This window comes from Pleurodeles waltl, chromosome 9 (assembly GCF_031143425.1).
Source record: "Pleurodeles waltl isolate 20211129_DDA chromosome 9, aPleWal1.hap1.20221129, whole genome shotgun sequence".
Lineage (NCBI taxonomy): Eukaryota > Metazoa > Chordata > Amphibia > Caudata > Salamandridae > Pleurodeles > Pleurodeles waltl.
The window spans coordinates 812,690,590-812,705,180 of NC_090448.1; the positions used below are offsets into that span (position 1 = coordinate 812,690,590).

The following is a 14,591-nucleotide window of genomic DNA, read 5'->3' on the forward strand; positions in this document are numbered from 1 at the left end:
GTAACCAAACTCGATAAAAAGTCAGCAGGGACAACCTTTGACCAGCTAATCCTGTGTCCCTGGCCTGTAGTTACTACCAACTCATTATTGGTGCATGGTCTAACTGCTTGTAATTCTTCCCAGTAGGAAGTGGCTGAGAGAGGGTTATGATCACTCCTAACATCACATACCATCTGGAAATTTAGAAAGGAGGGAAAAAGACAAAATGATGCAAAGATATAATCAGTGACCCTTAAACGTGGGTACCGGATCAGCAGAGCAATATTTCTTCCTAGTCAGCAGGTTAACTAAATTGTAATCAGAAATCAAATAATTTAACACTTCCCCTGTTGTGTATGTTGAAGATGAACATGATCCGGAGGAAAGAATGAGTTACAGGCATCTCTGATGTTACAAGACATGCAAGGATGCAAATCAAAACCTGCCAATAACAAAACCATAGTAAATTTAGACAATCCAGAAAAATAATCATCAAAAAACGTTTTAAGTTCCACAATGACATCATAAGTACCTCTATTCAAGACAGATTTATAAACATTAATAATTCACAGTATATAGTTGTCGGGCAAGATCAAGAGGACACTTAGAATGTTATGGGAATTGGAAAATATCATCCTAGCTGTACAGTTCAAGCCCAAATTCACAAAAATTGCTAGACCCCAGTGATGTTTCTGAGATCCTGGCGTAGGACTGAGACGTTAACCTTAATCTTGTCCTCCTCAGTCCCCACTGCCTCCCTTGAATCTTAGATTACCTGTTGCAAGGTCAGATGGTTCAAGAGTCCCCTGTTGCACTAGTGAAGGTAAAGGTGGAAGCTCTGTTGCTTGTGGCAGCAGTTGTATACTAGTCTATCCTAGTTTGTGCCTCAGCAGGTAGTGGGGGCTGATCCCTCCCCATGACGGCCACAACACGCTGAGTTCAGAGGCAGGCTGGTGTGTGCACACTGCTTCCATTTGCAGCACGAGTGACCAGAGCAAAGGCCTTCAGCCTGTCCCGTGTTGAAGCGTTGGATCTAGATTCTGAAGGGGCTTGGGTGGTGCTGTGGTCAGGTCTGCTTGGCAGCCATACTAGGTGTCAAGGGGCATCCAATCCAGTCCACACCAACTTCACTGCAGTGAAGGAAGTGGACTTCCCCAGTGCTGTCTCACTGTTAGCCAGCCCATGTGTCCCCAAGCTGGGAGCACCCATGCACAAGCAGCTGACTTTGGCCGAGCCCAAATCTTCTCTGCCTTCAAGTCAGGTCACCTCCTGGGCCATTGTTTCAAGTTCGCCAACCTACAGGCTGCTTGCCCTTCCCAAAGGGTGATGGGGCAGCTCAAGCATTTGCGCAGTAGTAGGCTATGGGGTCAGGCAGCAGGCCAGGTGCAATATAGACAAAGGCGAAGGGTGGAGGATCCCTCCTTGTGTCGAGCAGCACTGTACATGCAGGCAGTTTACAGGGGGCCCAGGTGGGCGGAGGCGCACGTTCCACCGCTCAAATTCTCATCCTGTCTCCTCATCAGTCAGGAGCCACAACCCAGCCACTCAGCTGGCTGGGTGCCATGTGGAGTAGACCAGCAGACCCAGCGACTAGACTACCACCCAGGCTGATGCCGCCTTTGAGAGTGGCAGTCTTCTACCTGCTCCCGGGACTCACCCGGCCTCCTGAAGTTGTGTTTCAGGCCATTGCTCTTCTCAGTAGTCGGCCCACAGACCATAAGGAGTGGCCCGGCTTGGCCGCCCCACGCCTCCATCATGCGCCCAGGCCCCATGTTGGGACTGGCCATCTGGTGCCGATGAGGGCCACAATCTTCTTCCGGCCTTGTTGGCGATCTGAAGCGCCAGGAAATTCAGGGCTTTGTCCTCTGCAGGGATGGGCCACCGGGTGGGGTGCATTAGGTGTGGCAGGTGCTGCGGATACTGAAGGATGACAAAGGAGGTCCCGGTGTGCCCACCATCTTGGCCGATCAGGTCACGCCCCCAGGTCAGGGAACACCGCTAAACTTATTCAATGTATATTCAATGTATATTCTACTGGAGAGTCTTGTCCTTAGAATCAGATTTTATTTTTTCTGCTTTTCGGATTGCTGCTCTGCTTAAACTCTATTCAAGTATTTATGACTGTCATCGAGGATCCTAAGATGCAGATGAAAAGGTTACTTACGTGTAGTCCTAGTTCTGCATGAATGAATCTTCATTGAAGTCCTAAACGACCCACCGCCTAGCCAGTTGGGTAGGATTGGGCCTTGGAAGATATCATTAACATTCTGTCCATAAAATAATAGCTGGCTGTGTGAGGCAACTTTCAGTACAGTGCTTCAAGGGTGGGTTAAGCTCATGGATTCCCAATGGATCTGGAGCTTTTCCAGAGCTTTTAACATAGGCCTGCCAGGCCGCTTGTGTTCTTTCAGATTAGACATTTCAATCTCTTTTGCATCCACAATGCTGCAATGCAGTCTTGAATAGGATATTTGTTCAATGTAAAAAAATACATACAGGAAAATATATCACCTCTTGTAGACCCCTAATGAGTGACGTTAGACTGATGGACATATGGAAACTGGCACCCATGTTTTTTATATTCATGACAATATAGAAAAGAAAAGTGCTCTATGGTCCATACACACAACATAGACCTAGCCAAGCATATATGACTTCAATGAATATTCACTTTTCTCTAGAATGTAAAGCAGAATTGCTATGGTAGTTTCCACATTCCCTTGGTATATAAAGCTCAATCTCTGTGTGCCCTGTAGGGAGCTGGGTTCTGGTTGCAGCACCCCTCAACACACATTTTGCTTGGTTTTAGGATGCAACTTCAACTGAAGTGCAGTGGGTTCCTGCTAACCAGGTTCCACGGCCAGCGTTCCTTCGCTAGAACAAGACACCTGGTCACTTGATCCCCAGGTGACCAGGCCCTTGAGCCCCCTATACGTCACCAGGCCCTTGAGCCCCCTATACGTCCCTAGTAAATGGAACCCTTGGTACCTGAGGGAAGGGTACTGAAGAGGGCTCTTCAGAGCTGCAGCACAACTTGTGCCACTCTGAGGGGCCCAGGACCAACCTTATGCAGACTGCCATTACAGGCTACGTGACAAGCTGCTTCCAAAAGTGAAAACACAACATGGCAGTCCCCTAAACACTGCATGCAATATATGTAAGTCACCCTTCTAGTAGGCCTTACAGTCCTATGGCAGGGTGCATTGTATTACGTGTGAGAGCATATCTGCAGGAGCAGATATTCCCCTGCTATTTCTTTGTCGATTCTCAGACATAGTAAGTGTTCAAGGAAGCCATTTTAAATGCATGTGCTGGACACTGGTCACTACATGCTCTCCAGCTACATGATGGCTTCCCTGGGATGTTTGGTTTCAAACATCTCGTAATAATAAACTGTAACCCTGTGGGTGTGGAGGAATCACTCCAGACTGCGTTATTGACTTAAAAACGAAGGAATTTTATTGAAGATATTGAGGATGGCATGATACAGGTAAGTTTGTTTCAGTCTTGCCAAGCTGGGTTTTAGGTGGTGGGATGTTCTTGAGGTTTGGTCTTTACTCGTCTCTTTCTGTCTCTCTTGTTCACAGGTCGTTCCCCGGGAAGCGCATGTGGAGAGAAGAGAATAATATCTGTAAGTGGTCGTTATACTGGCATCTCTTTTCCTTTACAATGTCTTTTCTGGTCCCTGTCTTTCTATTCTTGGTAAGATTACTCTCATTAGCTCCGATTAGCACATACTTTTCCTTCTGTTTCTTAATAGTCTTATTCCTACTCTTTCTGTCTTGATATATTTTCTTTTAGCGCTCAACCGTTCCTGTGCTCGGGTTTTGGCTGGCCCCTTAAAGGTGACGGTGGTCTATGGTGCCTGACGGTAAGTTTTGTGTTTCTCCCTGATCCTGGTTTGCTTCCCTTTTTCCCCTTCCCGTTTCCCCAGTGCTCGTGCCTTTCTGTTTCCTCAGTGTTTGTCTGTCCCCCTTCCTACTCCCCGTGTTGCCCTTTTAGTTTTCCTTCCCCCTCCCTTCTCACTCCACTCCTTTATCTCTCTCGTATTTCCACTCACTCAGGGACGTAGTTCCACACACCTGAATGGCCACGCTTCTCCTGGAGCGTGGCGGGATGCTGCGTTTCTTCCTGACGGTCGCCTGGAACAGGGCCGTCTGGTAATCGTCTTCCGGTTTCTCCTCCGATACCCGGACGGTATCGCCGGTGCTGGCTCACAGGTGGGCTCCTCGTCTTCCTCCTTCCAACCTCCGCACGCCGAAAGTGCTGACAGCGGCACATTTGACCTTCTGGTGTCCCGCCACTGCGGAACTACCGAGCAATCACGGGCAGAGTGACCAGGAAGCTTCGGAGTAACAGGGGCAGAGTCAGCACAAGTGGGAGCCATGTGCGGGCGAACAGGTCCCAGCCCGTCACATACACTCCCCCTAGAGAGCGGCCTGTCGAGGCGCTCCAAAGCCGGATAACGGGAAGGGAAATCTGCGGCCACCATGTGTTTCCCCGGCAGATGCTGGATCCGAAAGGAGAATGGCTGTAAGGAAAGGAACCAGCGGAGAATATGGGCATTAGTGTCTTTATGATGGGAAAGCCAGGTCAGAGGAGCGTGGTCAGTAATCAGGGTAAAAGTCCTGCCCGACAGGTAATATCTGAGAGATTCAATCGCCCATTTAATTGCCAAGCACTCTTTCTCTATAGCTGGATAATGACATTCCCGCGGTAGAAGCTTCCTGCTGATGTACAACACTGGGTGGAGGGAATCATCATCCTGCTGTTGGGATAACACTGCCCCAAGCCCCACGTCGGAGGCATCAGTCAATAACACAAAAGGTTTACCAAAATCAGGACAACACAACACAGGTTCAGACGTGAGAGCTGTCTTTAGCTGATCAAAACTACGTACTGCAGCCACAGAAGGGGGTCCAAGGGTGTTGGAACAGGAATTTTTCAGCATATTAGTAAGAGGTTCCGCAATTGTGGAGAAATGAGGAATAAAACGCCGATAATAGCCAATCAAACCCAGGAAAACCCTAATGTCCTTTTTTCTCTTGGGGAATTCCATTTTAGAGATGGCTTCTACTTTTTCTACTTGTGGGCTAATCCTACTGTTCACTACAATATAGCCCAGGTACTTGATACTAGTTTGTCCGAGTTTACATTTGTCAGGATTGGCGGTTAAGTGGGCCTTTCGTAGAGCATGCAATATGTTACCTAGATGTTACATGTGCTCCTCCCAGGTCTTACTATACATAACAATGTCATCGAGCTAGGCAGCAGCATATTGCTGAAAAGGACGTTGGATTTCATCCATGAGCCTTTGGAAGGTGGCGGGGGCCCCATGGAGCCCAAACGGGAGGACAGTAAAGTGATATAATCCCGAAGGGGTAGCAAATGCTGTTTTTTCTTTGTCTTCCTTTCTTAAGGGTATCTGCCAATAACCCTTCGTGAGATCTAGGGTGGATAGGTATTTGGCTTGGCCTAATCTCTCAATCAGTTCGTCGATTCTAGGCATGGGATAAGCATCAAAATAGGTTACGTTGTTGACACCCCTATAATCTACACAAAACCGTTTACTGCCATCTGGCTTGGGTACCAATACGACTGGTGAGCACCAAGGGCTGGTTGACGGCTCTATGATACCCGCTGCCAACATGGTTTGGACTTCTTCTTCAATTATGTTTTGCTTTGCTTCAGGGATGCGGTATGGCCGCTGTCGTGAGACAGTATTCGTTTTCAAACGTATGGGATGTTGGACTAAGGTGGTTCTACCCGGATATTTAGAAAAGACATCTTGATTGTGCTGTACTAAACGGGTTAGTTGGTTGTGATACCCTTTAGTAAGATCAGGATTGATCCATGGGTGTACCTGGTTGGACCGATCCTGGGGATTTATCTTGGGATATAGGATGTCGTCAGTAATCTCGGAGTTGATAAAGAGAACAGAGTTGTCTCCTGTGGGTTCTAGCCATTTTTTCAGTAGATTGATGTGATATATCTGCTCCCTACCGCTCCCTTGTGGAATGGCCAGCTTATAGGTGGTGGGGTTGATCTGTGCTATCACTTCAAACGGTCCCTGCCATTTGGCCAATAACTTATTGTCAGTGCTAGGGAGTAAGACTAGAGCTTTGTCTCCTACTAATAAGGTGCGAACAGCACTTCGGGTATCATACCTTTGCTTCTGCTTATCCTGTGCTTCCTGTAAGGCCGTATGGGCTTCTTCCCATACTGTATGGAGATTGTCTCTTAAATCCCTGGTGTAGGTTAAGAGGTCTTTTACTTCCTCTTCTGTGTCCTCCCACTGTTCTGCTAACATATCTAACAGTGTGCGTGGCTGTCGGCCGAATAACATTTTAAAAGGACTATGGCCTAGGGACGCTTGTACATGTGTACGGATAGCATATAAAACCAAGGGTAGTTTCTTTTCCCAGTCTTTCCCAGCTTCAGATATACTTTTTCTGAGTAAGGATTTAATGGTTTTGTTGTATCTTTCTACTAGCCCATCTGTTTGCGGATGATAAACTGAGGTACGGATCTGTTTCACCCCCAGTAGTAGACATACTTCTGCCATTAATCTGGACATAAAAGGAGTCCCTTGGTCCGTCAATATCTCTTTCGGGAAACCCACCCGGGAAAAAAACTCTATCATAGCCTGAGATATAGCTTTAGTGTGTATACTGGGAAGGGGTATGGCCTTGTGATATCGTGTAGCATAGTCCACCAAGACTAACACAAACTGTCTACCCCGAGTGGAAGGGGTAAGAGGACCGATAAGGTCCATTCCATCCCGGGTAAAAGGAATATCAATAATGGGAAGAGGCTGAGGGGGAGCAGGTTTTTGTGGAGAGGGGTTGTACAACTGGCATGTGGGACACTCGGAGCAATGCTTACGTATCTCGCCATAAACCCCTGGCCAATAAAATCGTCTAAGGACCGCTTCTTCCGTTTTCTCCTTTCCCAAGTGCCCTTCCCCATTATCCCCATGTGCTAGTTGCAACACTTGTTGACGGTGACTTCTAGGTACTACTAATTGTAGGTCATTTCCTCTTGTGGGCGTGGGACTCCTATATAAGAGATTATTACGAATCAAGAATCGGGGACCTACCCCTTGTGCTGTCCCAGACTCGGCCTGCTGCCAGGCATATTTTAAGGTAGGATCCTCATTTTGATTCTGTCGGAAATCTCCGGTGATTGTGCAAACCTTCCCAATGCCAATGGAACCATTTTGGGATGGGCAGTTCTGCGTATAGGAGCGTCGTTGCTCTCTTTTTTGTCTCCTTCTGAGGGCAATTCGTACCTGTTTGGGTTCTTCTGAGACCATTTCACTAGGTGCTTCCTTCCACCAATTTCTCAGAAGGTGCTCTTGTCCGGCTTTCTCTAATAAGGAGGGAAAATCCTCATAATCTGTCCGAGGATTATATCCTCATCGAGGCTGGGAAGCACCCCTACCTGGAGGGTCTCACTCTGTTCTCTACATTTCAACTGTATTGTGGCAAGGGGGTAAAACCATTGATCCCCATGTACACAGGTAATGAGGACCTGAGTCTCTGTCTCTACCTGCCCTGGCAATACTAAATCGTCCCTGATCACGCTCTGGCTACATCCAGAATCGATTAGAGCCATACTTTCTACTTCATTGATGAGGAGAGGAAGGGTATAATTGGGTTTCTCCCCTCCAGCCCAGAATACTCTTCCCTTGGTCAGGCCTATCTCCATGGGCTCCTCTGTATCTTTTTTTTTAGGGCAATGCCGGGCATTATGGCCCCACTCTGAATAGTGATAACACTGGGGACCATGGCTTGTATATCCAGAGGGACCCGGACCAGCTTGTTGTAATCGGTCAGTTCCGGGATTCCCTACAGGCCGCTGCACATGCATTCTAGATATGGCCGGACGGGTCGGAGGGGTTGGGGCCCGACTAACGGTAGCCCGGAAGTCCGAGCCTCTATGATAAGCACAGGCAAGCTCTATGGCTGTTTCATTTGTGAGTCCAGGATGTTGTCGTACCCAGTTCCGGGTGGTAGGTGGTAGAGCATCTAAGTATTGTTCCAAGACTATGATGTCAAACATGTCTTCTTTTGTGTTCTCTGTGGGATGCAACCACCTCCCGGCTGCATGTTGGACTCGATAACATAAGGTACGGGGGTTCTCCTGATGCTGCCATTTCATTTGTCTAAACCTGGTGCGATAACTCTCACTATCCAAACCTACTCTTTCTAAAATGGTTTTCTTAAGGTCTTTGTATGGAAGAGTACCACTTGGGTTAATAGCTTGATATGTTGCTTGTAAATGGCCGGTGAGTAGGGGGGCGATATACTGACCCCATTTATCCTCGGGCCAGTTAGCAGTGCTGGCCACCCTTTCAAAGTTTGTGAAGAAAGAGTCGGGGTCTTCCTGCTCCTGATATCGTTGCAACACACTACTCGGTACTGTGGGGTGTACTTTTGTATGAGCGATGGTATCGGTATGTGTACCCCAGGCGGTCTCATGTACAAGTTGATTATTGGCCATAATCGTTGCCTGACTCTTAAGGACTGTTTGCAGTGCCTCTCGTTCCTCTCTGGCTTCTTTCATTTGTTGTTCCCACATTAACTGGAGATGCTGTTGCCCTTCTGCCAACTGAGCAATTACGTCTGCCATTGTTGCCTTTTCTTCCATGGTGGCGGTGTCTCCACAAATCCCACTTCTGACACCACTTGTAACCGTGTGGGTGTGGAGGAACCACTCCAGACTGCGTTATTGACTTAAAAATGAAGGAATTTTATTGAAGATATTGAGGATGGCATGATACAAGTAAGTTTGTTTCAGTCTTGCAATGCTGGGTTTTAGGTGGTGGGATGTTCTTGAGGTTTGGTCTTTACTCGTCTCTTTCTGTCTCTCTTGTTCACAGGTCGTTCCCCGGGAAGCGCATGTGGAGAGAAGAGAATAATATCTGTAAGTGATCGTTATACTGGTATCTCTTTTCCTTTACAATGTCTTTTCTGGTCCCTGTCTTTCTATTCTTGGTAAGATTACTCTCATTAGCTCCGATTAGCACTTACTTTTCCTTCTGTTTCTTAATAGTCTGATTCCTACTCTTTCTGTCTTGATATATTTTCTTTTAGCGCTCAACCGGTCCTGTGCTCGGGTTTTGGCTGGCCCCTTAAAGGTGACGGTGGTCTATGGTGCCTGACGGTAAGTTTTGTGTTTCTCCCTGATCCTGGTTTGCTTCCCTCTTTCCCATTCCCGTTTCCCCAGTGCTCGTGCCTTTCTGTTTCCTCAGTGTTTGTCTGTCCCCCTTCCTACTCCCCGTGTTGCCCTTTTAGTTTTCCTTCCCCCACCCTTCTCACTCCACTCCTTTATCTCTCTCGTATTTCTACTCACTCAGGGACGTAGTCCCACACACCTGAATGGCCACGCTTCTCCTGGAGCGTGGCGGGATGCTACGTTTCGTCCTCCCGGTCGCCTGGTACAGCGCTGTCTGGTAATCGTCTTCCGGTTTCTCCTCCGATACCCGGACGGTATTGCCGGTGCTGGCTCACAGGTGGGCTCTGCTCCTCGTCTTCCTCCTTCCAACCTCCTCACGCCGAAAGTGCTGACAGCGGCACATTTGACCTTCTGGTGTCCCGCCACTGCGGAACTACCGACCAATCACAGGCAGGGTGACCAGGAAGCTTCGGAGTAACAGGGGCAGAGTCAGCACAAGTGGGAGCCATGTGCGGGCGAACAGGTCCCAGCCCGTCACATAAACCCTCACTGATTTCAGTGATGGATTTATTAAGAAATTCACACAGAGGGCACCTTAGAGGTGCCCCCTGAAAACCTACCAGCTGCTAGTAAGTTTACTGACTGTTCCTGACCAGTTCAGCCTCCACAGATGCATTTCTGGATCCCCATGCTGCCTCAAAGCCTGCAGCCTCAAATTGAAGACTCCCCCTGACCGCGACCTGCCAGGTAATTTGTTCTTGATGCCAAAGGACACTCCTCCACCCGGAGCCCCTGGGTCTTGGGTAGCTGGACCGTCGGTGTCCCTACATCCCCTAGCATCAGACGTTACCTGGGCAGCTGTGGGTTTTATTCGTTCAGCCTCCTGGCCCGGGGCCTGCAGCCTTTTTCCAAAACTGATCTCCCCCATTGACTAGCATTTGGCGCCCAACACTGTGTTGGCACTCTGCACCTGGCCACCACTGTGCCACTGAGGGTATAAGTTTTGTGCTGCCTTGTGCCCCCTACTTACCTGAACCCCAGGAGATCAATGCCTGACAACACTTTACTCACCTGTAAGCAGCGCTTCTTCGGCTACCTCCAGCCTCCATTGGTTAACATTGGTCGCCTGATGCTGTGTTGACACTCTGCACTCGGCCGCCCTTGTGCCAGTGAGGGTGTAAGTTTGGTGCTGCCTTGTCCCCCCCCCCCCCCCCCCCTTTGTGCTGACCTCAACCCCTAAGCGCATCTTCGTTCACCGCCCCAGTCTCCATTGGTTAACATTGGGCACCCGACTCAGAATTCAACCTCTGGACCCAGCTGCCACTGTGGGTGCGCTCTTGGTACAGATTTGAACCTTGCTTGGTGTTGACCTAAAACCCCAAAGACCTGCATTTGTTAGTTGTGTACTTTCCTGCTAAACTGCATTCTTGTTTTCCTCCCATAGGTTAACATTGCAGAACTGAAAAATTGAAAGTGTTGATTTTTTAAACTGCAAAGTATTTATGCTTGAAAATCTACTTACCTGATTACGCAGCTCTTGGTTTTGAACTATATATTTAAACAAATGTATTTTTCTAAATTATTCTCAGATTTATTCTTTATTCCTTTATTACCTCTCTGAGTACAACAAATGCTTTGCTCTGCCCTATTATAAGCCTAACTGCTTGCCCATACTACCATAAAATAGAGCATTAGTACTATCTATTTTTGCCTCTGCAATTACAATTGGGGATCCACTGGAATCTCTGCACAGTGTACTTCATTTTAGTGCACTATATAGAGAGTCAGCTTCCTACATATCCTTACAGCAGTTTGCCTTAGTACGGAAACTTCCATTGCTATTAACCCCACTGCCAGTATAACATGCACCAGAGCAATACCATTTTCCAAACTGCCAAGTTTTCTACAGTTCCGTTGCCATGCAAAGTCCCAAGTTTCCCTGCTATATAAAATTCAATTTCCATTGTTTTCCTGGATGTAAAGCACCATATTTATGTCAAATCCACTTTGCCCCAGTAGAAAAAGTTCTGTTATCATGCAATTTACAAAATTGCTGTGGCTTCTACTATGTAAAGCACCATTCCATATCGTATTGCCTTGATATTTCATGTTTAATTTCTGTTCCCCCAGTATCTAACGCACAACAGCAATCCCAGTGTCTACACTACTTATTTATCTGTGACTCCACTGTCGTATTGTACTCCAGCATCCATAAAGTTCAGGTATGTAAAACTCTTCAGTGCTTTCCAGCGTCCTTATGTAAATAACCTCCAACATGCCAATTTACACTTCAACAATCATTACAGGTTCCACTTTGCTTTGGTATTTAAATGGCATTGCCATGTCCCAACCCTTAGATGTATTTAAGCAAAACTCGAATACTACTTTTCACATTGCTTTAGCATATAAGGCTCCACTGCTATAATTGATGCCTATATCCACATAGCCCTCGTATGTAAAGGGCCATTGCATGGCTCCCCCCCTTGTGTATGCACCATTTCCATAACAGTATCCACACTGCTAAGGAATATAAAGCTTACCATGCCTGAATCTGCCCTGGTACGTAAAGCTTTATTGCCATTCCAGGCACTTTAATTGCAGTGGTGGCTGCTATGTTTTTAGAGTGGTGGGGCGGGCAAAATATGGGTGGCATTGGTATAGTAACAAAAAAAATGGCACTTACCTTCTTGACTTGCCGTGACGTTCTCCTCACTCCAGTGTCTTCTCGCCTCGAAGCTCCAGACCCAGGAAACTGCACTACCCAATCCTGGCACTGCTCTCATGCTGTTAAACAGCATAAGAGAAGCATGAGGATTGAAGAGAGCGGCCTCTTGCAGCGCTCTTAAGAAAACTGGAGGCCTGTTCTCTAACCCAGCTTGTTTAAAATGCGCATGTCTGGCAGGCCGTCCCAAGACTTACGGCCTAAGGGACATGTTCACTCTAAACATAAATGCAGAGCTCCCTGCTGCCACTCAGCAGCAATTTCAGACACTCCGTTCAAGACAGGTTGCTGAAAAATAACAAGATAATAAACTTTATGGCACTCGCATCAGGACGGGTTTCTGAAAAATAAAATGATAATAAAGAAACGTCATTACCAATTTATTTTTCAGCTACTTTGCGGCATTTTTTCAGCGGGGCGACGCTCACCGCTCTCATGGAAGAGCCTCTTCTGTTACATCGTCATAATCAATGCAAAGATCCACATAACCCCAGCATGTAAAGACCCACTGCCATCTCCAAAATTATGTGAAGTAGTTTTATACAGCTATTTTGTGTTTCTAATATTGATGGGCTTATATCATATCAAAGATATCTATTATCTCCATAATCTCAGTCTTTAAAACTACATTGGAATGCCCCGCTATGTGTATTTTTGCCACACTGGTATCCTTATTTACAAAGCTGCATTGCTAACCTCCTTACCTAGGTCTAATCACAAGTTGCACAGTGCAGGCAAATGTGATCAAACTACCAGGTTTGGAATCACCAACTCCAGATGGTAATTGCACACTTGCACACTTGCACCTTGCAATTATGTGTTTGATCCCACAATTGGGACTAACCGTGCAGAGCCAGAATAATGCCACCCTAGTGGAAATCTCTTATATTTTCAAAAACCACCTTCACGGCGGTTCCAGTCAATGCATTGAAAGTGCACTGTGCGCCTCCGTCCACATGACAGTGCCGCCCGGCACACTTTAAATATGTTTTTTATTTTAGAAAACAAAGGAGCAATTCCTTTCAATGTAAAAGATGTAGACTGGGGCAGCGTACATTTCTAAACCCGAAATACGGGCGCTCCGTCAGGGCGACTGCGTATTTTACTCTGTCGTCCCGATGGAGGAAATAACGCCTTAAATGAGCTCCTAAGCTCCCTTTGCCTTCACATGTAGTGCAAGCACCAGGAGCATACAGACAAAACTCTCTCTAGTTCTGCGATGAGGACCTTTTCGAAGGCATAAGCATAGCAGTGCTTTTCCAAGTGACAATTATTAGGTATTTCTTGGCTCACATTACACGCATTGCAGTACTGTAAATGCACACTTAGTTTAGTACTAATTTAGTTAACCCGTGTAATTTTAAAGCCTCGGATATGTTGGCTGCTTGAAATCTCCACAATATCTAAACTTGACATTTAATTTGTCTCATTGTGTTTTTAATTGTATATTATTTTTCAGCTCGGAAACCGCTGATGTAGGAAGTGTGGGGAAACAAAGCAGTGAAGAAAAAGTACCATCAGTATACCCATTTAGCCCAGATGAAGGCGCTAACCTAACCGAAGAAGTGGAGGAGTTGACAATGTTTCTTCAAGAAATCGACAAAATGCACACAGGGACAGATGCAACACGAAAGGAAGCGTTTGAAATTCTACTGGAGTATTACGCAAAGGTAAGAGGACATGAGAAGCTTTTTTCATCTGTAAAGCAATTACCGTACTTTTTTTCTAAATATTCCTTTGCTGTGACATATTTTGTGTAAACGGGGAGTTCACTCTGAAGTTTAAAGAAGAGCCACGTGGGTGTTCTCAGTAAGTCCCAACAGGCAAGCAGGGACCCTTTTCGCATCTGCTCTGATTTTACGCCACATTTTTCATATATCTTTTTATTTAGTTTGACACACGATACAACAAGCAATCATGTACAAGAACAACAAACTAGTACGTGTGCACTAAAGTATCATAAAATACAGTATCCCTGATAGATCGGGCACATTCGAGAACACAATATGCTTACTACGGTGTGGCTTAAAGAGTATATCATGGTACATAAACTATAATAGGAGGCCCATGAGGATTGTTCGGGAGGCTCCAGGAAGCATAGAACATTGACTGCGGGTCTCAAGGTGGAATACAAATCGAGTAGGCCGGGTTGAGGATATTGCGTATTGCGAGGATAGCACCCACCTTAGGGGTTGTAAAGGGCAAGCTACCCTCAGTATAATGAGGAATAGGTCAGCAGTTCTCCACATCAGAGATGGAATGACTGGTTGACAGGTGTATCACCACTCTAGGCTGTGGACCATTACAGATTTGGGACTATTTTGTTATTCAGGGTAGATAATTGTTATTCTTCGCTTCCACATTATTAAGAATATATGTATCCCACAATCCCATCCCAGTCTTCAACAGGCCGCTTCTGTGTAGTACTTGCAGTGTACTGGCTCGAGCCCACAACAACAGGGTCCGCAGCCATTGCTTCATGTACTGCGCCGATGGGGCTTTCTGTGTCATAGCTATCTCACATTTAAAAAGCACAAATACTGGATCAACAAATCTATGCAACTCTTTGGATCCTTTGGCCTCGGGTCTGAATCCCAGTAAGCAAGATTCAGGGGTAGGGTGTAGGGTATGGCCCACTATTTCGATCATGTGTGTTGTAACCTCTACCCAAACTCTATTCAAAGGAGGACACTCCCACACCATGTGGTAA

The 14,591-nt window shown here is 46.6% G+C and overlaps 1 protein-coding gene across 1 annotated transcript in view; it reads left to right on the forward strand.

Annotated features, from left to right (window-relative positions):
* LOC138259748 (regulator of microtubule dynamics protein 3-like) overlaps positions 1-13,820 on the forward strand; it is a 72,487-nt gene extending 58,667 nt beyond the window's left edge. The window contains exons 2-3 of the mRNA XM_069207639.1: positions 13,341-13,551; positions 13,773-13,820. Of these exons, the coding sequence (XP_069063740.1) occupies positions 13,341-13,551; positions 13,773-13,820 (259 nt within the window). The remainder of the gene's footprint in view (positions 1-13,340; positions 13,552-13,772) is intronic.
* Positions 13,821-14,591: the final 771 nt, after the last annotated feature.